Source organism: Schistocerca piceifrons, chromosome 11 (assembly GCF_021461385.2).
Source record: "Schistocerca piceifrons isolate TAMUIC-IGC-003096 chromosome 11, iqSchPice1.1, whole genome shotgun sequence".
Lineage (NCBI taxonomy): Eukaryota > Metazoa > Arthropoda > Insecta > Orthoptera > Acrididae > Schistocerca > Schistocerca piceifrons.
In genome coordinates, this window is record NC_060148.1 from 19,682,978 (window position 1) to 19,707,840 (window position 24,863).

At 42.4% G+C, this 24,863-nt stretch overlaps 1 protein-coding gene and 1 non-coding gene across 2 annotated transcripts in view; both read left to right on the forward strand.

Annotated features, from left to right (window-relative positions):
• Nucleotides 1–211: 211 nt before the first annotated feature.
• LOC124719926 (6-phosphogluconate dehydrogenase, decarboxylating) overlaps nucleotides 212–24,863 on the forward strand; it is a 140,906-nt gene continuing 116,254 nt past the window's right edge. Inside the window, exon 1 of the mRNA XM_047245123.1 lies at nucleotides 212–451. Coding sequence (XP_047101079.1) covers nucleotides 441–451 — 11 coding nt within the window. The 5' untranslated portion in view covers nucleotides 212–440. The remainder of the gene's footprint in view (nucleotides 452–24,863) is intronic.
• On the forward strand, nucleotides 19,996–20,070 carry Trnas-cga. The gene has a single exon. It is a non-coding gene; the product is annotated as a tRNA-Ser (tRNA).

Genomic DNA, 24,863 nt, shown 5'->3' on the forward strand with positions numbered 1-24,863 from the left:
AGATCCTCCTCTGCATGGCTTCAGTGTGTAATATTAAACTAATTGGCACTTACTGTCTAAAATGTCTTGGTTAAAAGTACGAGAGACAATGGATGTCGCGCGGAAAGCAAATTCATTCTTTCCGCGCAGTCAGTTTCAGCAGAAGTGCAATGATTGGCAGGTTCGGGTGCTTCGCGTGCCATCATCTTTGGCGAGCGCCGTCTACGTCACACGTGTGCTTCATGGCGGCCGAGTGACCGGTTCGTGACGTTGCCGACGTGTTAGAGTGCCGTTATGCAATAGGCGAGTGATTCTGTGCGCCTGATATAAGTCGTTAATATCGCCACCCGCCGTAGTTGCACTCTCACTGCGCCGCCGAGACGTGGACGCCCACGCTTGTCTCGAAATTCCGCTTGTTCCAGCACCTGTATCTCCAGACAACTACCTTCGCACGGAAAACAATGAGTGAAAAGTAAGTAAAAAGTCGTGTTACGTGCAATGAGGAAGTGCCTCAATAGATTCGTAACATTTTAGTGGGACGTTCGGATAACCGTTCGTCCTCTAACCTGCTTTTAGAGGTTATAACCTGCCGTTCCCAGATGATTCAGCACAAAACGAACCAGTAAGAAACTGCAGATTTACGCCCTTTTGTCCGCAGATTAAAATGCTGCCATATCGCCGGGCAATTGTTTAGTGCAGTATGTTTTGTTGCAAATAGAAATTAAGCAACTTACATTTCCTTGATGATTAAATAAATCGTTGAAATAAACTCAAATACGTCGCATTGGTTGACAACTACTTTTCCGAGTATTTTGAGGCATATTTTGTGCATGAATCGTAAATCACCTGTGAAAAGCCTGGGGTGTGGTCCGTGGGAAGAGTGGGGACATACTAATAACGCACGGTAGCTCTTTATGACGTTATTAGTGTACTATTTTTCGCTCTTAAAGTACTACTATTGTATATCGAAACTACCGTAATCGGTACATTCAAACATTTCATCCCGAATAATTGTTAACCTGGAAGACTATCGTGCAGAACTGTGACATTGGGCCCCCAGAAATCTTTGTAGTAGTGATATCTGTAGTGTAGTCCAAGGTCTAGGTCAGAGTGGAGTGATGATTTGTTTGAGGGTTGAAGCCAGCGAATGTGCCACACACAGGTTGTGGTAATAGATTAACTTATAATGTATCCTGATGTTTACATTCGCACCATATTTATTTCCACTGTTAACACACTTCGTGTCATAAAAACAAAAACTGCAAAGTAAATTCAGAAATTGTATATCGGATACTCTGACAACTATTTTGTATTATTTGCTTATACACTGAATAAAATTCGAGAAATTCAAGGAGTGATTCATTATGTGACTTTAGCAAACTTCGTAGGGAGTGATTTGTCATTGGTGTATAGGGAACTCCTTTGCAGTGAAGACCCTCTGGTATTTTTATTTAGTTTCACAATGACCACCTTCGACATAATCTTGCTGACATCATTGGAAAATTTTTATTAATATGCATACCAGCCACTAATGCAATAACACTTTTCGCTCAGGAAATGACACCACATTAGCTTGTCAAACACATAAGAATGGACATATAAAATATCCATTGGACATCTGCATGCTCAGGAATGGACAAAAGCAAATAGAAAGTGAAGTGGGGGGGTCCAAGCACAACACAGGAAAAACTTTTTTACCTGCTGGTACATGTAAATTTAATCACAGCAATTCATGTGGAATGTGGGGATTATTGGGCTCCATAATTTGTTATCCTTTTCGTATGCAAAGATATATGAATACCCTAGATTGCTTTTCTGCTTCTGCTAGAGTATTAAATCTGGTGGTGTTCCTGAATTATGATCAGCAGTTAATGATAATTGGTATAAAACAATTATATGTACTGTGTGCTTGTTAGCAATTTAAGCAAGGTGGCATGAGGATGTTTCAGTGTATGTTCCAGAAATTGTCCTCACTGTGTGCTGTTGATATTTAATATCATGTGTTTGCTGTGTTGTCTGTAACTCAGTGGTGAGTTCTAATCATAATTTAAGCTGGAGAGGGTATATGCTTTTTACTTGGTTTACATAATGTGTACAAATTGTAAAACCTGTGTGGGCTCTCTCTTCAACAGTCAATTGATAACTTTGAGGTTTAGCAAACTAGACAAACTATCAGTATATTCTGTCAAGTATTAAGTCCTAGGTTACATAGATGACATTTACAGTTATTTATTTTTATGTTTCAGTTTTACAGTTTTAGATTTTACTCATGTGTGTTTTTTCCTGTAATAAGTCATTTAGTTCTCATGTGTGTTTCTCCCCCCCCCCCCCCCCCCAAACCTACAAAGATTTAGTGTAGATGGTGATCCTTTGAGAGGAACAATATTTCATGTTGGCATATACCACAACCATGCAGGTTCCAATGGTAGTCTGTAGCATCTCCCGAAATCTGTGTTGGTTTGGAAGGTGTTTTGGTGATGAGTTGGCAAAGCCAACAAATGTGTGAACACACACACACAAACTGTACATTCCTAATATGGTCTAATATTTTCCTGTTTTTAATATGTTTGACGATAACAAGAAAATCCCAGTCTGAAAACCCTCGGTTTTCCTGGAGGTTTTCTTGGTTTTTGTTTTTCTAATGTATTTGAGTTGCTGGTGACATTGGTTGCATCTTGAGGCTCGCATCTTCACCATGTTAATGATCTCCCTCTATCACTATTGAACTGTTGACTAATTAATGATCATCTGCCATAGACCTACCTTTCGTGGTTTTGTTTGTGTGTGTGTGTGTGTGTGTGTGTGTGTGTGTGTGTGTGTGTGTGAGGGAGAGAGAGAAAGAGAGAGAGAGAGAGAGAGAGAGAGAGAGAGAGAGAGAGAGAGAGAGAGAGAGATGGATGTATGGTTTCCATTTCAGTTTTTAAAACAATTTATGGTGATAGGAGAACATTTTATTGGCTGGCCAGCGTCATTTTCTGAGCATTTTGATATGATTGACCCATGGTCTCTGGTGGCTTGTTATAGAGTAATTGTATTTCTTTTGATTTCTTATCCTCATTCATCCTTTTACTGGTATTGCAGTGGAAATATCTGCACAAAAATGCAAATGTTGAGTGTGTCCTTTGTATCTTGTTTGGAAACAACTTGTTCCATTCATCCACGGTATGTACTGTTGACAACAGTAATCACACTTTTCCCTCAAGCTCAAACTCAGTAATGCTCAGGTCTGTCTCAGATTAATTTTTGTGTTAGTGTTGGTAAAGTGATTACAAAGTGTGTCCCTATAGTGTGTCCACATATTCCTAGATGTCGCATTGTATTAATGTGGGATCATGGTAGTGGACAACTTTGACGTGGCGTGACTTCTTTATTGTTTATTCCAAAATGTTCATATGTATTTATGTGTGTATTTATAACAGAGTATAATTGTACACCATGAACAATGAGAAAATGTCAATATTGGCAGTGAGATGGCAGCAAATACATGTAAATAGCATCCCTAAGTTTGTCAACTGTCTTGTAATGTGCGGCACTAACTTTATGTGTAATGAATCCCCATAATGAATTGTCATGAGGTGACAAGTCGTGACTTCGGTGTAGCCAACTCAAAAGATGCAGGCAAATGGTCAGAAGCACATCCAAACCATTTATCAGGAAATATCTCCTTGAGATATTCTCTAATGGCAGCAACGTAATGGGGCACTGCTTCATCCTGCCGGAACTGTACATGACCGAGCAGTTCCTGATCTGGTGGATGTGCAATAAGCCAATCACCTAATGTGGTGAGATACGCACAGCATTCACCCACAGGCCTAGCAATGCTTTTGCATGTCATTATCACTCAATTTGTCCACAGTCGAAGATTTGAATCCCATAACTTCCAAATCATTCTTCATGTGTTTTTGTAATGTCAAACATGGAACGCAAAATTCTTTTGATTGGACATTTGTGGCAAACCTTTAACAAATGCTGCAGCCTCGACACACATTTCCAGTTGTGTTTCTGGTTGTCCTGAGTGTGGCTTACCTATTGTGCAACCAGCTGCAGAGAGCCTTTTCTCCCACTATGAAACTGTTGTTTTTTGTGGGGAAGGCTTCTGAAACCCTACAGTGAAATTGCAGAATTATCTCATTGATTTTACTGTATAGAGTTGTTTGTGAGCCCATATGGTTATTACGATCTGTTCCTGCATGGTGCAAGTAGGCCGATCAACTGGGATTAAGATGTATATCACCATCTGCAACAATAAGAAACAATCATTCATTAACACCTATGTAATACATAGGGGGTAATGGACTTTGTGCTCAGTCTGTACGTTAACAGCGAGAAATACGGAAGCGTCCGATCCCGCCTGTCTGCTTTGACCCACGACGTAACAAATATGGCGGAAACGACCATAAACCACGATTCTAATATGGCGCATATAAAGTCGTTTCGTACACATTATGAGGATGAAAATACATCGAAAAACAAACACCCACCCGTTCCACAAAAAGCCTAATGACACTAATGGGACATCGCGGGAAATGGGGGGGTTTTTGAGTGGGGACAAACTAAATATAAACAAATTTAGACACCCACCCCCATACAAAACCACACAAAACGACGAAAAAAACTGACTTCACAAAACTCTCCAAATACCACTAAACACAATATCATCTGGAATCGGACACTTCCCTTGACCTATATAGCTCAAAAACGTCTCCCGATACCAATACTGACATTAACAGCCACACTTTGGGATCGAACACTTCCCTTGACCTGTTATCCTTACGACATCTCTACATACATCCGCCCCCGGTCCGAGACGCTGGAACTTTAAATAGGCCTCATTTCTTCACAACATACTGAACACTTCACGACAAAATCCAAAAATCCGAATAGTTGAAGAAATTTTATTAGAGACAACGCACTGTCCCCCATCATAGCCGACAACCGAAAACTGTTGATCCTGACAGTCATATCCATACCTACCAAAGACATAAAAAAGCAATTTACCAAAATTCACACACGACGCCACACTCGCAAACTAAACCAAAAACATCACCTAGCACACCACCAGAGAGCACCACCGATCACATCAAAACGACACCTACAAACACGCCACTCTCACAAACTAAATTCCGCGCCGTCGTGGTGTCACACACCACAACAGCCTTACGTCACGGCTCAAAGCCGACAGGTGGGATCGAACGCTTCAGTCGACCCTAACAATGGTACACAGCAGTAAGGATAGCTTTACTGTAGGAGAGCTTGTTAGTAGGCAATTCATGTGTGGATCCATTGAATGCAATGAAAGAGCATCACAACAAGACTATGCTGAGCTGTTCTGGCAGTGATGGCAACTCTTGCATCTGTGCATGGGTATGACTATCTCAAAACTGAGTCTCTTGTACCAGAATACTTGGAAAATGTCGCTACGAGCAATCTCTGAAATTCTATCACGGTCGCTTTCGGGATCTCCCATATATGTGTCATCAACTCCTTAGTTTCCAGGTTTCCAGTTGCTGCCAGTTAAGTGGTCCGTGCATAATAGGGATCACATTTCTGTCCATTGGCCAAGGAAGGTTCATAAAGGGCAATTTGCTTTTCTCTGGGATGAGCATATGATACTGTTTGGTGGTGGCCTGAATGAAGTAATTTGTGAACTAACACTATAGCTTTAAAGGACTTGTCTGTACAGGATTTGTACATTAAACTCCTATGCCTTGTGCTTCGTTTTGAGTCAACTGAAGAATGTGGGCTATTAAAAACATAACCTAAAGATATTTCAGAACATTTAGTCAATTTGTATGAATTAAATCTTCTGTAATGTTAGATATTCTCAAAAGTTTCTGGTTGATTCTTAACTTCCAGATTCCCTAAATGCAATATCATTAGGAACTCCCAAAGCTTTCATTTTATTCCCTGAAGTGTAATTTGTTTTTCGTATTTCTGTTTTCCTTCACGGATGATTGAATGTACAGTAGAATAACCTTTCAGCCCCTGTATTATATTCTTCCTATCTTCAAAATTTCAAAGAGTGGTGTTCACTCAAAACCTTTCTACAAAATCTGTAGATGTAGGTTTGCCTTTCTTCATGCTGTAGTCTAAGACCAGTTGTAGTGTAAGTATCGCCGTACATGTTCCTACATTTTGTGTGGAGCCCAAACTGACCTTCCCTGAGGTTGGCTTCTACCAGTTGTTTCCTTTCTTCTGTGTTCTTGTCAGTACTTTGCAACCATGGCTTACCAAACTGATAGTTCAATAATATTCACATTTATCAGCAGCTGCCTTCTTTGGAATTGGGATTATTAGAATCTTCATGCCGTGTGTAGGTATTTTGTCTGTCCAAAAATGGGATTAAAGTGTCCAATTCCACCTGTCTGCTTCGACCCATGACGTCACCAGTATGGTGGAAATGACCATTCTCAAGGTCTCCAATATGGTGCCTATGATGTCATTACATAAACACAAAAATACATACAAAAACAACAAACGCATCTCCCTCCAAAAATATAATCAAACTAATGGGAGCAGTGCATGAAATTGGGGTGTTTTGGATGGGGAATAACTAAATATAAACATATAAAACCACACACCATGATCCCAAACCACACAAAATGACAGAAAAACAACACAAAATTCCCACGTTCTGCTACACTCAAAATAACCACAGGAGTCGGTCACTTCCCTTCACCTACATAGCTCAACTGAAATAGTTGATACCGCAAGATAAAAACCAACAACACCCAAAAACTATAATCAGACCGCAGCTATTGATACCACCAAAAACAACAAAAATTGGAATCGGACACTTCCCTTGACTTATATATAGGTCAACTACAACTAACGATACCAAAACACCTATGACAACATACGTTGGAATCGGACACTTCCTTTGACCTATATAGATCAACTACAACTGTCAATACCAAAAGCACAGGGAGCTGCTACGACACATTGGAATTGGACGCTTCCCCTAGACCTATGTAGGTCAATAACAGCTCAAGATACCAAAACGCATCGACTACAAAAAATTGGAATTGGGTACTTCCCTTAAGTTACATAAAACAACCCCAGATGACGATACCAAAACATCATTTACACCTGCGATAAATAACACTGAACAAACAACACATGGAAAAATCCCATAAAACTTCGTAAATTGCAAACACACTAGGTCAGCCGCCCCAGTCTCTCTCTCTCTCTCTCTCTCTCTCTCTCTCTCTCTCTCTCTCTCTCTCTCTCACACACACACACACACACACACACACACACACACACACACACACACACACACACACACACACAAAAACCAAAAACAATTCCCAACGCACCCACCACTTACCAACCCCAACCCTTCCCCCCTTCCTCAAACTTCACCCTCGCCTCAAAAACAAAAATCTCCCAACGAATAAAAACCAGAAAATAAACGGAACGCAATTGCACACTACAACTGAAAAACAACTGCAACAAAACAGATCATCTGTAACATAATTGTAACCCCCCCCCCCCACCCAATCTAAATTCACAAACATTACCAACAACCTGCTCCACCCACCCCCCCCCCCCTTGCCACATAAAAAAAAAACCCTGAACTAACCACCCTTGGGCTATTATACATTTTACTAACAGCCATAAAAAAATGCAGTACTTCCCAGGGATGCTCTTCCACCAGCAATACTCTTCTAAATGAGTTTGCAGGTTAGAAGAGTGCCTCTTCCCCCTACCTATGACTGATTTAACCACCACCCAAAACCCCTCTATTGTATTAGTACACGCCCCAGTTTCGTAATTCTTTAACTCTAAAACTATGATTTACAGCTAAATGATGATAACCCCTTGTCCCCAACTCCTTATACGACAAAAAACCTTCCGACACTATAGTACTCCCCTCTCTATATACTCTTCAACTAACCCCACCAATTCCCTCTTTGTACACTCCTCCAAAACTCTGAAAACACCATCTGCATCCTGCCCCTGCCCCCCCCCCCCCCTTGAAATAATGTCCCCCACACCCATAAACCTACTGGAGACTTATCCATCCCATATTTTCTCTTCCCAAATTGTGATTAATCTATCTTGACCACCAACTCCGGCCCACCCAACTTCCCCTATACTTCACGTATTCTGAACACACGTCCCTGAAAATGGTTCAAATGACTCTGAGCACTATGGGGCTTAACATCTGAGGTCATCAGTCCCCTAGAACTTAGAACTACTTAAACCTAACTAACCTAAGGACATCACACACATCCATGCCCGAGGCAGGATTCAAACCTGGGACTGTTGCAGTCGTGCGGTTCCAGACTATCGCCTAGAGCCGCTCGGCCACACCGGCCAGCTACACTTCCCTACAAAAAGAAAACCAATCTAAAACCATCCTTACACTCGCACCAGTCTCATGCACGCAAAAACTGGAGGAGGATCTATAACAAAAATAATAAGTCATCTAAACAATCTCTCTCATGGGCAACCTAGGCTTCTCGAACCAGGAACCGTGTCTGATGGAATGCCAAAGGTTATCCTTTTGCCACAGCGACATATACCAGTCCCTGGTCAGAGACACAGGAACGCTCGCCTACCGCATAGTGTCTTTACAGACACTGCACTTGATTATTTCAGCCAGCAGTTCAAACACCTGCAAAAATTTCGTCAGGGACAGCATGTGTCACCTATCTCAGCATGCAAATGCAAATTGTTAAATTTCACTGCCATATCCATACCTAAAAAAAAAAAACAAGAAGCCACAAAATAAACACCTTACCGCATGACAAACAGCAAACTAATAACACCAGTTGACACCGCGGTCACATAAACAAAACAAAAATTTCTCCTTCTTTCCTCTCTCTAACTGTCTTGACGTTCATTCCCCTTGTATAGCCCTTGTATACATGCCTTCAACCTTTCAGCTTTCCCTTCTTTGCATCGTAGTGGCATACAGTCTGAGCTCTAGCTATCCATACAGTTGTTTCTCTTTTCTCTAGAGGTCTCTAATTTTCCTGTAGGTGGTATTGTCTATGCCCTATTTGTGCATGCTTCCACAGCCCCGCATTTGTTATCTAATGTTTTTTATTAAGGTTCAGTGACAGTCTTTTGAAACAAAATTCTACGCTGTTTGTCAGTGCGTGGTACATACTGCTCTTGTAGATATATTTACATCCAAAAATGTAGCTCGTCAAATGTGGCACTAGATGTTCAATAACAATTTTAGAAACGTCTTGTTGCATCTTAGGTCTTCAGACAACAGCCAGAAAGCATCTAATGCAGTGGTTCCCAACCTTTCTTAGACCATCAATGAAAGACTTTTTTAGAGATATTTATTTTTAAAATGATGTAAGATGAATGATATTCAGTTTGCAGATGAATGAATTTGTGGTGCATCGCAAGTGCTACCCACAACTACTCAGAAAAGAAAGCTATCCACAGTGAGGTTAGACACATGTAACAAAACATGCTTCCCCTTCGTTACTCCTTTCCAGTATGGCACTTGCTTGACCTCACTGTGACCTCATTTAAAATCAAACAAGTTCAGATGTGTGCACTGTACTTACTGTTCATAATCACCTCATTGCTGCACTCCCTATTTTCCAACTGGCAGAAACTGGACGACTTCAGGCTGTTCGTGCTTCGTGTCCAACCTATCTAAAAATAATAAAACTGTACACCATACAGTAGTCCTTATGTAGTTACTGGTGTATTTTGTTGTCAATTAATTTATGTCTGTTTTGGAGTGAGTGAGGAAGCAATTTCTGGACTAATTCAGGTACCTCCTACAACTTGGAGAAAACATTTTGTTGAGTCATTTAGTATTTATGTATGTCTCACTTTTATCATGAGCAATGTACAGAACAAAGCACAACGTATGTGTGGAACCTGTAACCTCCACCACATTAATGCTACTAATTGAGAAAAAGTAGCTATTGATAACTTGCACAATCAATATTAAAGTATTACAAAATTGGGGAATACGGAAGTGTCATATTCCACCTGTCTGCTTTGACCTATGATGTCATCTGGCGGAAATGGCTATTTTAAGCGTCTCCAATATGGTGCCTATGATATCGCTACATACACACGGCAACAAACACCTAAATACGTATAAATAAGACAATAACATCTCCCTCCAAAAATACAATCAAACTAACGGGACAGCTGCGGGAAATTGGGGGTTTTAAGGAGGAACACGCTAAATATGACAGTAAAAAACACACAATGATCCCAAAACACATAAGATGACGAACAAAAAAAATCACAAAATCTACAGGAATCGGACACTTCCCTTGACCTATATAGGTCAACGGCAGCTGACGATACCAAGACACCAATGCCTACAGCAAATACTACGGAAATTGGAATCAGACATTTCCCTTGAACACAGCTAACGGTACCAAAACACCTATACCTACATATAAAAATACGAAAATTGGTATCGGTCATTTCTCTTGACCTATATATGTCAACTATAACTACTGATACGAAAAAATAAACACCTACATCTACGAAAAACAAAACCAAAACGCCTCAAAAATTAAAAACTTAAACATCCCTATGTAAATTAAAACACATTCAATACACAATAAATACTCAAAACATTACAACTCAATAAAAGTAGACCCAAAAAAAGTTACTTACCACCAACAAATTTCGGCTGGTCATCACACACACACACACACACACACACACACACACACACACACAACCAACTCAAACTCCGCACTTTAATGACGTCACACACCACAACTTGGAGAAAACATCTTGTTGAGGCATTTAGTATTTATGTATATGTCTCACTTTTATCATGAGCAATGTACGGAACAAAGCACAATGTATGTGTGGAACCTGTAACCTCCACCACATTACTTCATGGATCAAGAGAGACTGGTGGAATCGGACGCTTCCTTGACCTCAAAATTGTGATACCTAGTGGTTATGTTTTGATTGGTCATACGAACCCATTGGATTCCCTAGCACTATTGTCATTGATAAAGAATGCAAAAAGCTTGTAAACCCTCGCGATTCATCTTAGTCGATTGCTCAGCTAAGACCGTGCGTGCCAACACTCAAATGTCTGTGAAGAACTGGAGCCTAAAACAGCAGTTTCGTCCTGCAGTTGGCACAGCACTGCATCATTTTGGTCTGCGTTATCGAGCTGTACAAAATTCTTTCACGGCACAGACCATTAATCACAAAAGAACATAATGTCTTTCCAAGTTTCAACATTTTATAACCTTCAGATGCATTTAATACAGCACAGTGTGTGGTCTAAACAGTAGTGAAAGATCCATAGCTGAGGACTGGAAAGTTGCACAGGTCGCAGATTACACAGCAAAGGAAACAGATTTAATCAGCTGAGTTATAGACCCATATCACTGACACCAGTGTGCAGCAGAATTTTACATTATTATGCAGTATCTGGAAGAATACGATCTGTATATGGTTAGCAGAAAAAATCTTCTTCGAAACAGAAGTGGCTTTTTATTCACGGGAAGTGCTTAAGGGGAGTACGTACATCCTATACCTATAGTGTTAAATTTTCATTATTGATGACCCATTGTCTCAGAACCTTTGACAGGAAGTGTAGTCTCAGTCCTTTTCTGATTACTGAACCAGGATTATAATATAAAACAAATTATTAGTTATTTATGATTTTTAAAAATTTATGTTCACTTTTTTGTTCTTCTTCTGTAAGTAAAAAACCAATACAGGTAGAAATGTTTTGGTGGTTCAGTAGTAGCAGCAGCATACTAAGAGATAACACAGTTTAAATAGTTCCTGAGATAAAGTTAAATATTAAAAATAAGTCTTTTTCAGGAAAAAAGGTTAAACGTCTCATTGGATACTCACTCATGTAGGAAGCATGTCAGCTCCTAGAAACAGCCAGGCCCATAATCAGCATTATCTGGATCCTGTTCTTGATCAACCTGCAAACCTAAAAGCTTCTTTTTTTTCGTGCCTCGTGTTTCTTCAGTCATTTCCTCTGCTACACGCTGGGCTTTCATGACCGTAAATCGATCTATTCGGTGGAAGGTTTGCAGTGTGTTGGCCCCTGGAGTGATACCAAGTTGCTCTAGTACCCTAACTCTTATTGTCATCAGTAAACATTATCACAGCGTCACAGACTCCCAAGCATAGTTTTCATTCCTACAAAGACATTTTTTGGTGTGCGGGTCCAAATGACATTATTGAAAGACTCATTCGGGTTTTGCGTTCGGCAATAGACATTTGGAATGGAGGTCAGAATGAGCTGATTCAATTTTTGCGCCTAAATCGATCCTCTGCACCCGCTGCCTGAGCTTCGCGGTACTTGCACCATGAATCAGCACTAGGTTGGTGAAGGACCATGTATAACTGTATCGTAAGTGGATAATTTGTTGACAAAGGTAGCCCACACTGCTCTGTTCATCCCTTGTAGATCATTTGTATCGTTTCTTATTGCCATTTCATAATATTGCTGGAATTCATAGTCCCTCCCCCCCTCCCCACATGTCTTCCTTTGCCATTCAGTCTCCACAAACTGCATGTGCAATACCGCCATTTCTGTTTACACACTGCATCCAATCTTAACAAGAATTGAATGAATAAATATCTGAAAACCACAGCTGTCTAGATTAAATAGTTCCGGAGATGGAGATACTTAAGGAAGTCGGTGCAGAACTACCTTTTTTACGCTTGCAGTGTTAGCTTTGAAATAATAAAAACTGCACTTCCAATTGGAATTAATCAACAACAAATGACTCGTCAAATTATTCAGGAGAGATCAAATATTATTAACAGATAATAACCGTAAAATGTAACTTTTTGAACAATTTCTCCGTACGTACGTACGCCCCTTAATGAGTGCGGTTGACAGGGTGTCTCAAGTTGACTCCATGTTTCTGGAGATCCGGAAGGTTTTCGGCACCTTTCTTAAGCGGCTTCAAATCAGATCGCTTGCCTATCGAATATCGTCTGATTTGTGCGACCCGTCCTGTCAGATATGTCACAGTTCGTAGTAATTGACTGAAAGTCACAGAGTGAAACACAAGCGATATCTGGCGTTTCACAAGGAAGTTTTATACGCCCTTGCTATCTCTAATCTACGTAAACGATTTGGTGACAATCTGAGCAGCTCTCTTAGATAGTATGCGTATGTTACTGTCATTTACCATACAATAAAGTCATAAAATAGAAATGCCTTGTGGCTAGGGTCTCCCGTCGGGTAGACCGTTCGCCTGGTGCAAGTCTTTAGAGTTGACGCCACTTCGGCGACTTGCGTATCGATGATCATGAAGTGATGATGAGAAGGACAACACAACACCAAGTCCCCGAGCGGAGAAAATCTCCGATCCAGCCGGGAATCGAACCCGGGCCGTTAGGTATGACATTCCGTCGCGCGGACCACTCGGCTACCAGGGGCGGACAGTCATAAGATGAGCAAAACTAATTACGATATGGTTTAGACAAGATATGTGTATGATGCGAAAAGTTGCATTTGACCCTAAAAAAGGAGTGTGAGGTAATCCTTATTGAGTACTGAAAGGAAATCATTACAGTTGGGTTACACGATAAATCTCGCAAATTTAAGGGCTGTCATAATAACTACACACCTAAGTATTTCTATTAAGAACATCGTAAATTGAAACCTTCGCATAGAAAATGTTGGGGGAAGGCGGTCTTCTTCACACTGAGATGACTGACGCCATGGAATAGCTATTTCCACGCGCGCGCGCACATTATGGCGCTAGTATCGCATACAAAAGGGTTGAAAGGGCAGTGCATTGGCGGAGATGTCTTTCGTGCGTGGGTGATTCATGTGAAAAGGTTTCCGACGTGAATATGGCCACACAATGGGAATTAAGACTTTGAACGTGGGATGGTAATTGGAGCTAGCCGCATGGGACATTCCATGGAAATTCAATGTTCCTACAGGGTGGCGCACGAAATGTTACCATTTTGTTTCTGAATATAAACTTTGTCAATACAATCTGAAAGGAACATATACTACAATGAAGAGCCGTCCATGGAGATTTGTTCTAACTCAGCACATGCTTAATATGTCCACCATTTCGTTTCCTAACTCCCTTCCCATGACTTCTGACATCTAAGTGTGAAGAAGACCGCCTTCCCCCAACATTTTCTATGCGAAGGTTTCAATTTACGACGTTCATAACAGAAATACTTAGATGTTTAGTTATAATGACAGCCCTTAAATTTGTGAGATTTATCGTGTAACCGAAACGTAATGATTTCCTTTCAGTACTCAATAAGGATCACCTCACACTTAATTTTTAGGGTCAAATGCACCTTCTCGCATCATACACATGTTATCTAAAGCATTTCGTAATTCGTTTTGCTCATCTTATGACTGTCCGCCCCTGGTAGGCGAGTAGTCAGCGGGATGTATGGAAAGCAGATGTAAGTCTTGAGTCTGTGAATAGTGGAAGTTTAATTTTAAATCTTGTACATAATCTGACTGTTCTTAACTGAGGATCACTGAAATGAATAATTTACTTTAATTTTTGACAATAATTGGTTATAATAGCCAAGAAACTAGCAAATGTCTGAGTGATGGATTTAGTGAAAGCAGATGTAAGTATTAAACCTGTAACTATTAGAAGTTTAAATTCAATTCATGTACATAATTCTACTGTTTATTGTCTAAGGATCATTAAAATTAATGAAACTCAAGTTTTTCTAATTACATTTTTGTAATGTGTTTATCTGATATGTTCCACACCCAGGAGGATTCCCTCTTTTATGGGTCTGTGGAATGAATAATTAATCTAATCTAAAATACGCTTTAACCGCGTAGCCGCTACGTTCACCCTTCCAACGATCCATCGCAATTAAATGGCGGGACATGCAGGTAGAATGGAGCCGTCCACCATTACCCCCCCCCCCCCCCCCCCCACCACTAAGTCAAGGCCATCTCCGTTTCACTGGCTAACCCTGTATGTTCAGAGAACACCGAATTTGAGGCATTACCTTTTACCGCGGGTTAACGCGGTGGCCGACGGCCTGCACCGAGACCAGCGGCGTTTGCGTGTGGTTGTCAGTGCTAACAGACAAGTAACACTGCGTGCAGAAATCGATGTGGGACGTACAACGAATGTATTCGTTAGGACAGTGCGGCGAAATTTGGCCTTTAATGGGCTGTGGCAGCAGACGATCGACGCGAGTGTCTTTGCTAACAGCACAACATCGCCTCTCCTGGCCTCGTGACCATACCGGTTTTTTTTATTTTTATTTTTTTAAATCTCATTTTGGTCGTTAGTGTTCGTTTCAATTGTTCGTGGCGGACGTCACCTGACGCCCGTTGTAGTTCGTTATTGATCCATTCACTCAGTTTTTTTTTATTACAGAGGGCAACTAACCCTCTGACCGAACACGCTGAGCTACCGTGCCGGCTTACCGATTGGACCCAAGGTGGTTGGAAAACCGTGAGCTGGTCACATGAGTCCCGATCTCAGTTGGTAAGGGATGACGGTAGTATTAGTGTGGCACAGACCCCACGAAGCCACGGACCCAAGTTGTCAACAAGGCACTGCGCAAGCTTGTGCCGGTTATCCATAGATCTACGTTTATACTCCGCAAGCCACCCAAAGGTGTTTGGCGGAGGGCACTTTACGTGCCACTGCATTACCTCCCTTTCCTGTTCCAGTCGCGTCTGGTTCGCGTGAAGAACGACTGCCGCAAAGCCTCCGTGCGCGCTCGAATCTCTAATTTTACATTCGTGATCTCCTCGGGAGGTATAAGTAGGGGGAACCAATATATTCGATACCTCATCCAGAAACGCACCCTCTCGAAACCTCGACAGCGAGCTACACCGCGATGCAGAGCGCCTCTCTTGCAGAGTCTACCACTTGAGTTTGCTAAACATCTCCGCTTACCATATAACCCTGTGACGAAACGCGCCGCTCTTCTTTGGATCTTCTCTACCTCCTCCGCCAACCCGACCTGGTACGGATCCCACACTGGTGAGCAATGCTCAAGTATAGGTCGAACGAGTGTTTTGTAAGCCACCTCCTTTGTTGATGGACTACATTTTCTAAGGACTCTCCCAATGAATCTCAACCTGGTACCCGCCTTACCAACAATTAATTTTATATGATCATTCCACTTCAAATCGTTCCGTACACTTATTCCCAGATATTTTACAGAAGTAACTGCTACCAGTGTTTGTTCCGCTATCATATAATCGTACAATAAAGGATCCTTCTTTCTATGTATTCGCAATACATTACATTTGTCTATGTTAAGGATCAGTTGCCATTCCTTGCACCAAGTGCCTATCCGCTGCAGATCTTCCTGCATTACGCTGCAATTTTCTAATGCTGCAAGTTCTCTGTATACTACAGCATCATCCGCGAAAAGCAGCATACAACTTCTGACACTATCTACTAGGTCATTTATATACACTACTGGCCATTAAAATTGCTACACAAAAAAGAAATGCACATGATAAACGGGTATTCATTGGACAAATATATATACTAGAACTGACATGTGATAACATTTTCACGCAATTTGGGTGCATAGATCCTGAGAAATCAGTACCCAGAACAACCACCTCTGGCTGTAACAGCGGCCTCGATACGCCTGGGCATTGAGTCAAACAGAGCTTGGATGGCGTGTACAGGTACAGCTGCCCATGCAGCTTCAACACGATACCACAGTTCATCAAGAGTAGTGACTGGCGTATTGTGACGAGTCAGTTGCTCGGCCACGGTTGACCAGACGATTTCAATTGGTGAGAGATGTGGAGAATGTGCTGGCCAGGGGAGCAGTCCAACATTTGCTGTATCCAGAAAGGCCGGTACAAGACCTGCAGCATCCGGTCGTCCATTATCCTGCTGAAATGGTTTCGCAGAGATGGAATGAAGGGTGGTGCCAATTGTCGTAACACATCTGAAATGTAACGTCCACTGTTCAAAGTGCTGTCAATGCGAACAAGAGGTGACCGAGATTTGTAACCAATGGCAGCCCATACCATCACGACGGGTGATACGCCACTATGGTAATGACGAAGACACGGTTCCAATGTCGGTTCACTGCGATGTCGACAAATACGGATGCGACCATCGTGATGCTGTAAACAGAACCTGGATTCATTCGAAAAGTGACGTTTTGCCATTCGTGCACCCAGGTTCGTCGTACAGTACACCATCGCAGGCGTTCCTGTGTGTGATGCAGCGTCAAGGGTAACCGCAGCCACGGTCTCCGAGCTGATAGTCCGTGGTGCTGCAAACGACGTCGAACTGTTCGTGCAGATGGTTGTCGTCTTGCAAACGTCCCCATTTGTTGACTCGGAGATCGAGACGTGGCTGCACGATCCGTTACAGCCGTGCGGATAAGATGCCTGTCATCTCGACTGCTAGTGATACGAGGCCGTTGGGATCCAGCACGGCGTTCCGTATTACCCTCCTGAACCCACCGATTCCATATTCTGGTAACAGTCATCGGATCTCGACCAACGCGAGCTGCAATGTCGCGATACGATAATCCAAAATCGCGATAGGCTACAATCCGACCTTTATCAAAGTCGGAAACGTGATGGTGCGCATTTCTCCTCCTCACACGAGGCATCACAACGACGTTTCACCAGGCAACGCCGGTCAGATGTGTTTGTGTATGAGAAATCGGTTGGAAACTTTCCTCATGTCAGCACGTTGTGTGAATGCTCAGAAAAGCTAATCATTTGCATATCACAGCTTCTTCTTCCTGTAGGTTAAATTTCGCGTCTGTAGCGTGTCATCTTCGTTGGTGTAGCAATTTTAATGGCCAGTAGTGGATATTGTGAAAAGCAATGGTCCCATAACACTCCCGTGTGGCACGCCAGAGGTTACTTTAACGTCTGTAGACGTCTCTCCATTGAGAACAACATGCTGTGTTCTGTCTGCTAAAAACTCTTCAATCCAGCCACACAGCTGGTCTGATATTCCGTAGGCTCTTTGTTTATCAGGCGACAGTGCGGAACTGTATCGAACGCCCTCCGGAAGTCAACAGGTCTGGGCTGTGTTTACATGGGATGGACTGGGTTCTCAGGCGCAACTCAACCAATCATTAACAGGAAATCCTTATGCTCGGCTATTTAGAGACCACTTGCAGCAAACAGTGATGGAAATTTTATGGATGTCGATACGCCATGTCCACAATTTTTCGCGACTAGTTCGTGCACAAAACCCTTCACTGGCAACGCTTTCAGAATTGTGGACGGCTGTAGAGGCAGCATGTGTTGGTATTTCTGCAGGGAATGTCCAACGACCTGTCGAGTCCATGCCACGTCGGGTTGTTGCGTTACGCGAGGCAAAAGGGCGATCCGTCACGATATTAGGGAGTATTCCATGACCCTTTTCACCTCAGTGTATGTATAAAAATTCAGCCGGCGTTTGTTTGTCCTCGCTAACCTCTGAAAGTAGTCTGTCGATTGACTTGAAATTTCAACAAAGCGTTACATGCGAATATGCTAGTTTTTTCTATACCATTTTATAATAATATATGAATGATCAAATATGTAACATATAAAGGGGAAACATTGTGACCAAAAATCTGAGTACTTGACAGACTTCCTTCAAATTTTTACACGCTTCTTTAATAAACTTTTTATTTTTAATTTAGGGGGCGATGTCAAATACATTATAATTTTAGAATGATATAAAAATTTAAGGATATAACTTACAGAATTGGTAAAAGTCTCATTTTGCAACGGACCACATGAAGTTTGATTCAGGTAGTGCATAAGTACCTCATTTCCTCACGGAAGTTAGAGGTTTCCACGATAATCGCTTCTCAGGTCGGTGGATTGGCCGTGAAGGGCCAATCACATTACCTCCTCGCTCCCCAGATTTGACGCTACTGGATTTCTTTCTCTGCCTTTCGTTACAGGCCGTACGTATTTTCCTCACCCAAACAGTTTAGTCGACCTGAAAAATCGAATCTACTGCCGTTGCATTCTGTCTGGCCAGGCCTTTAAGCCACAGCGCCGGCCCGCTGTTACTGACCCCAGTACGATCAGGCGCTAAGGCCGGTATTACACTATCAAATTTCTTTGTCAAAGATTTGATCAAAGATGTGATCAAATATTCTGTCAAATATATTTGACAAAGATCTTTGACGTAGCGCTAGAAGGGGTATTACACTGTCATCCGATGTTTCGTCAAAGTTCAAGATGGCTGACAACAAGTTGTTATTAACCGCAGCAGTTGCATGTACCACAATTGCACTGGGTGCACATGCGGAAGAGAAGCGGGGGAAAAAAAAGGAAACGTACCTGGGTGAAGCCGTGGGTTTTACGACGACACGACAAAAGCACTCAACAAAACTTGTTACGTGAGCTTACAGTGGAGGACGTCAAGTCGTACATCAATTATTTAAGAATGGATGAGCACACATTTCTGAATGTGCTCAATGCAGTGTATCCTCATATCACAAAGCACAATATTCACTTAAGATCTGCGACATCTGCATAAGACAGGCTCACTGTAACACTCCGATTCCTTGCTACAGGAGAGGGTTATGTTAGGTTATGTTAGGTTAGGTCAGGTTAGGTCAGGTCAGGATCTTCTTAATCTATTTTTGTATTCAGGGTGCCTCACGTTGTAAAGCGCCTCATCAGCTTCAGACATCTCTATTAATTTTGTAGTTGTCGGCACACACCAATTGTATTTACCGGCAATGGTTATAAAAACACTACAGACGACAGAACGCTGCAGCGATGCTAGCGCTCCATGTGGTAACATGTCACATTGCAGTGAACAGAAGACAAGCGATTTGTTTGATCAAATCTACAGCGAGGCCCTAGATTTGATCAAATATTGGACGACATTTGACAAAGTTCCCTATTACTCCATCAAATATCTTTGGCAAAGGTATTGGACAAAGATATTTGACAAAGAAATTTGATAGTGTAATACCGGCCTAAGCCATGTCTGCAATATCCTTTCTTCCAGCAGAGCTAGTTCTGCAAGGTTCGTAGGAGAGCTTCTGTGAAGTTTGGAAGGTAGCAGACGAGGTACTGGCAGAAGTAAAGCTGTGAGGACGGGGCGTGAGTCGTGCTGGGGTAGCTCAGTTGGTAGAGCACTTGCCCGCGAAAGGCAAAGATCCCGAGTTCGAGTCTCGGCCCGGCAGACAGTTTTAATCTACCAGGAAGTTTCATATCACCGCACACTCCGCTGTAGAGTGGAAATTTCACTCTAGAAACATCCCCCAGGTTGTGGCTAAGGCCGGTATTACACTATCAAATTTCTTTGTCAAAGATTTGATCAAAGATGTGATCAAATATTCCCTCAAATATATTTGACAAATATCTTTGACGTAGCGCTAGAAGGGGTTTTACACTGTCATCATATTTTTCGTCAAAGTTCAAGATGGCTGACAACAACAACTTGTTTTTAACCGCAGCAGATGCATGTACAATTGCACTGTGTGCACATGCGGAAGAGAAGCGGAAAAAAGGAAACATACCTGGGTGAAGCCGTGGGTTTTACGACGACACGACAAAAGCACTCAACAAAACTTGTTACGTGAGCTTACAGTGGAGGACGTCAAGTCGTACATCAATTACTTAAGAATGGATGAGCACACATTTCTGCATGTGCTTAATGAAGTGTATCCTCATATCACAAAGCACAATATTCACTTAAGATCTGCGACATCTGCGGAAGACAGACTCACTATAACACTCAGATTCCTTGCTACAGGTTAGGTTAGGCCAGGTCTGGTCTGGTCTCCAATCTTCTTAATCTATTTTTGTATTCAGGGTGCCTCACGTTTTAAAGCGCCTCATCAGCTTCATACATCTCTATTAATTTTGTAGTTGTCGGCACCAGTGTGCGAATTGTGCTTTTACCCGTGGGGGGGGGGGGGGGGAATGTCTTAGGGGGTTATTACAAATGTTACTAGCTTGGACCGTGGCGTTACCCATGGTTAAACAGTTATTTATAAACAGATGTTAATGCCGAAACTCACTATTCACGCGTATGCAATGTCAGAAAAGCCATCCCTTGTTATATCTTTAAAAGTACTTTATAGGTAAAGCTTATTTACAAAATCATCTATATACAGATATACGACGGCAATTCAAAAAGTAAAGGCACATTTGTGAAAAGCTGCACTTATTCTGATGATGATAGAAAACTGAAACATGCGTTACTTTTCTACGTAACCTCCCTGGACTTCAATGCAGTTTTCCCGACGTTTTACGAGGTTTTTTTTTTTATTTCATCAGAAAATACTTTCATCGGTTGCATCTGTAACCAATTTTGCACCGCAGCAATGACGCCTTCATCACTTTCAAATCTTCCCTGTAGTGCTTCCGTTAAGCGTCCAAACATGTGAAAATCACTTGGAGCCAGGTCTGGACTGTATGGTGGATGTTCCAGCACCTCGAATCTCAACTCCTTTATTGCGACGGCTGTCCGTTTGGCAGAATGTGGGCGAGCGTTATCTTGCTGCAGGATGACACCTCTTCGCAGTTTTCCACGACGTTTGGATCTGGTTGCAGGTTTTAGTTTCGGACGCAGCACATCACATCGACCATACAATACAGACCTGGCTCTAAAGCCGCGTTTACGCTGGGGCGACGTCTGGCAACATTGTAGCATGCTACGGAAATGTGGCGTGCGTCGTCTTGCAGCATGCTACAACAGGTAAAAACTTGCGGCGTATGTTGCATGCGGCAGGTTAATTTGTACCAAAGCAACAGAATTTGTGCCACACGTGTGTCGGTCTTGCAGTATAAAGGATGATAAAGTATCGCAACGGCGGCCTACTTGGTACTTGCACGTGCAGCTGACAACGGAAATGAAAACCAAAGGAAAAGAAAAAGATGGTGGAAGAGAAGAGTATTTAAAGAAGGTCCACGAAATAGTATCCTAGGAACTAGAAGCAGACGATGGTGCGTTATTTAGTAATGTGTGCTTTCGTCCCAGGCGCGTTAATCCGCGCCATACTGTAACGGTGAATGTTCGCACAGGTAGCGGGCCGGCCGCCACCCCGTGTCAGGGCCCGGGGTGGGACTTCGAGCCACCAGCTCACCCAACTCTGCGGTACGACTGCTGCGGTATGACTGCCACACTACTTCCCTCGCAAGCTCGTAAGTAAACGGATGACGCACCTTAGACGAAAGCAACAATGACAACATGAGAATGATGATTTAGTTCTAAATGTTTTGAAATGCTTAACTACTACATAACACTTTTTCAAAATTAATAGGCAAACATATTAATAGTAAGACTGTATTAAAAACTTTCAGTGTTCGGCTCCACAAATTTAAATTATATGTAAAGTTTTACTCCAGTGCGTGGGAAATAAACATCCCAGGTTGGGATGCATAAACTAAAGTCAGAGGAGGGGATGGTCTGATGCAGAGGGGGGGAAATCCTCACCATCCCCCCCTGCAAATCGCACACTGGTCGGCACAGACCAATCGTATTTACCGGCAGTGTTTATAAAAAACACTACAGATGACAAACGACATTTGACACAGTTCCCTATCACACCATCAAATTTCTTTGACAAAGATATTTGACGAAGAAGTTTGTTAGTGTATTACCGGCCTAAGCCGTACTCGGTTCACAAGGTTTAAAAATTGCCGGCCGGATGCTAAAGATGAGCCTCGTTGAGGACGCCCTTCGACGTCTACCGATGTCGCTCATGTCGGGAACGTCAACGAAATTGTGCCTGCCAATCGAAGACTGTCCGAGAGATTGCAAGAGAATGTCACATTTCGGGTGGATCATGTCAAGAAAATGTGAGAAGCGAAAGGCCTGACATGTGGCGAGACAATTTGTGGCTCTTGCATCACGATAACACATCCGTACATTCATGCCTGCTGGTTCGCGACTGTTGCATAAGACGAAATCACTGTGCAGCCTCATCCTCCGTACTCTACAGAGCATGGCCCCCTCGGACTCTTTATTTCCAGTGTTGAAAACCCCGTTGAAAGGAGAGGATTTGCTACGATAGACGAGGAAAGGACTTGGAAGAGCAGTTGAACGGAATGGACAGTGTCTTGAAAGGAGGATATAAGGTGAAAAACAACAAAAGCAAAACGAGGATAATGGAATGTAGTCGAATTAAATAGGGTGATGCTGAGTGTATTAGATTAGGAAATGAGACACTTAAAGTAGTAAATGAGTTTTGCTGTTTGGGGAGCAAAATAACTGATGATGGTCGAAGTAGAGAGGATGTAAAATGTACACTGGCAATGGCAAGGAAAGCGTTTCTGAAGAAGAGAAATTTGTTAACATAGAGCAAAGATCTAAGTGTCAGGAAGTCATTTCTGAAAGTGTTTGTATGGAGTGTAGCCACGTACGGAAGTGTAACATGGACGATAAATAGTTGGGACAAGAAGAGAGTAGAAGCTTTCGAAATGTGGTGCTACAGAAGAATGCTGAAGATTAGGTGGGTAGATCACATAACTAATGAGGAGGTATTGAATAGAATTGGGGAGAAGAGGAGTTTGTGGCACAACTTGACCGGAAGAAGGGACCGGTTGGTATGACATGTTCTGAGGCATCAACGGATAACCAATTTAGTATTGGAGGGCAGCGTGGAGGGTAAAAATCGTAGACGGAGACCGAGAGATGAATACACTAGGCAGATTCAGAAGGATGTAGGCTGCAGTAGGTCCTGGGAGATGATGAAGCTTGCACAGGATAGGGTAGCATGGAGAGCTGCATCAAACTAGTCTCAGGACTGAAGACCACAACAACAGACGAGGAAAAGAAAATTAGCAGACGCCGGTTCTCGCGATGCAGCAAGAGGCGTATCAAGACTGCTTCCGGCAGTGGAAACGGCGTTGGCAGCGGTGTAGAATTGCGGAGGAGACTATTTCGAAGGAGACCATGCACAATAAGTAAAAGGTAAACGGAGAAAAAATTTTTGGACGAAGTTCCTTAATTTTTTGAACAGAAAACCTCGTAGAAGGACGTATTGCACAACTTGTGCGCAGCGTTGAGGATAACGTGCCGTTGCAAGTATTCCATTGCATTCCGTAGCTTCGGTTGACATCAGCACTCCGAATTACAACCTACGGCCTCACGGAGCGCCTTTTCGCCTAGTCATGTTTCGTGACATTCGGAACGTTTCCCGCCTTATCACGCTACCATAGGTGCCGTATTCTTCAAATAGGAACGTGGCGGTCTCCTTATCTTGCCGATTTCATTCCCAAGACGCGCTAATGAATGCGCGTTTTCACAGGGCAGCAAGCAAATTGATCTACGTTGCACAATTTTACACTGAAGCGCCAAAGAAACTCGTATACGCACGCGTATTTAAATATAGAGATATGAAAACAGGCGGAATACGGCGCTGCGGTCGGCAACGCCTATATAAGACAAGAAGTATCTGGCGCAGCTGTTAGATCGGTTACTGCTGCTACGATGGAGAGTTATTAACACTTAAGTGAGTTTGAACGTGGGGCAACAAGGATGGGACACAGCATCTCCGAGGTAGCGATGGAGTGGGGATTTTCCCGTACGACCATTCCACGAGTATGGCGTGAATATCAGGAATCCGGTAAAACACCAAATCTCCGACATCGCTGCGACCGCAAAAAGATCATGCAAGAAGTGCAACCCTTCTTTAGTTCACTGGGAGCATCACTGATATTGGTGAGGTATTTTTTATTTGACAAAGTTCCTCATTACACCATCAAATTTCTTTGCCATAAATATTTGAAATATTTCTTTGACAAAGAAATATGGCAGTGTAATACCGATCTTAGGCATGGTCGATTGTAAACAACCCTGACTGTCGATAGCTGGTTTTGGGAAGCATGGTTACCACCTTCCGATCTGTGAATACCCTAAGAATATGAAAATACAGACATAAATTCCATTAGAACTACTGACGAACTTGGGAGAGCCATCTGGTGAGCAAGATGTATAAGATAGGCGAAGTACCCTCAGACTTCGAGA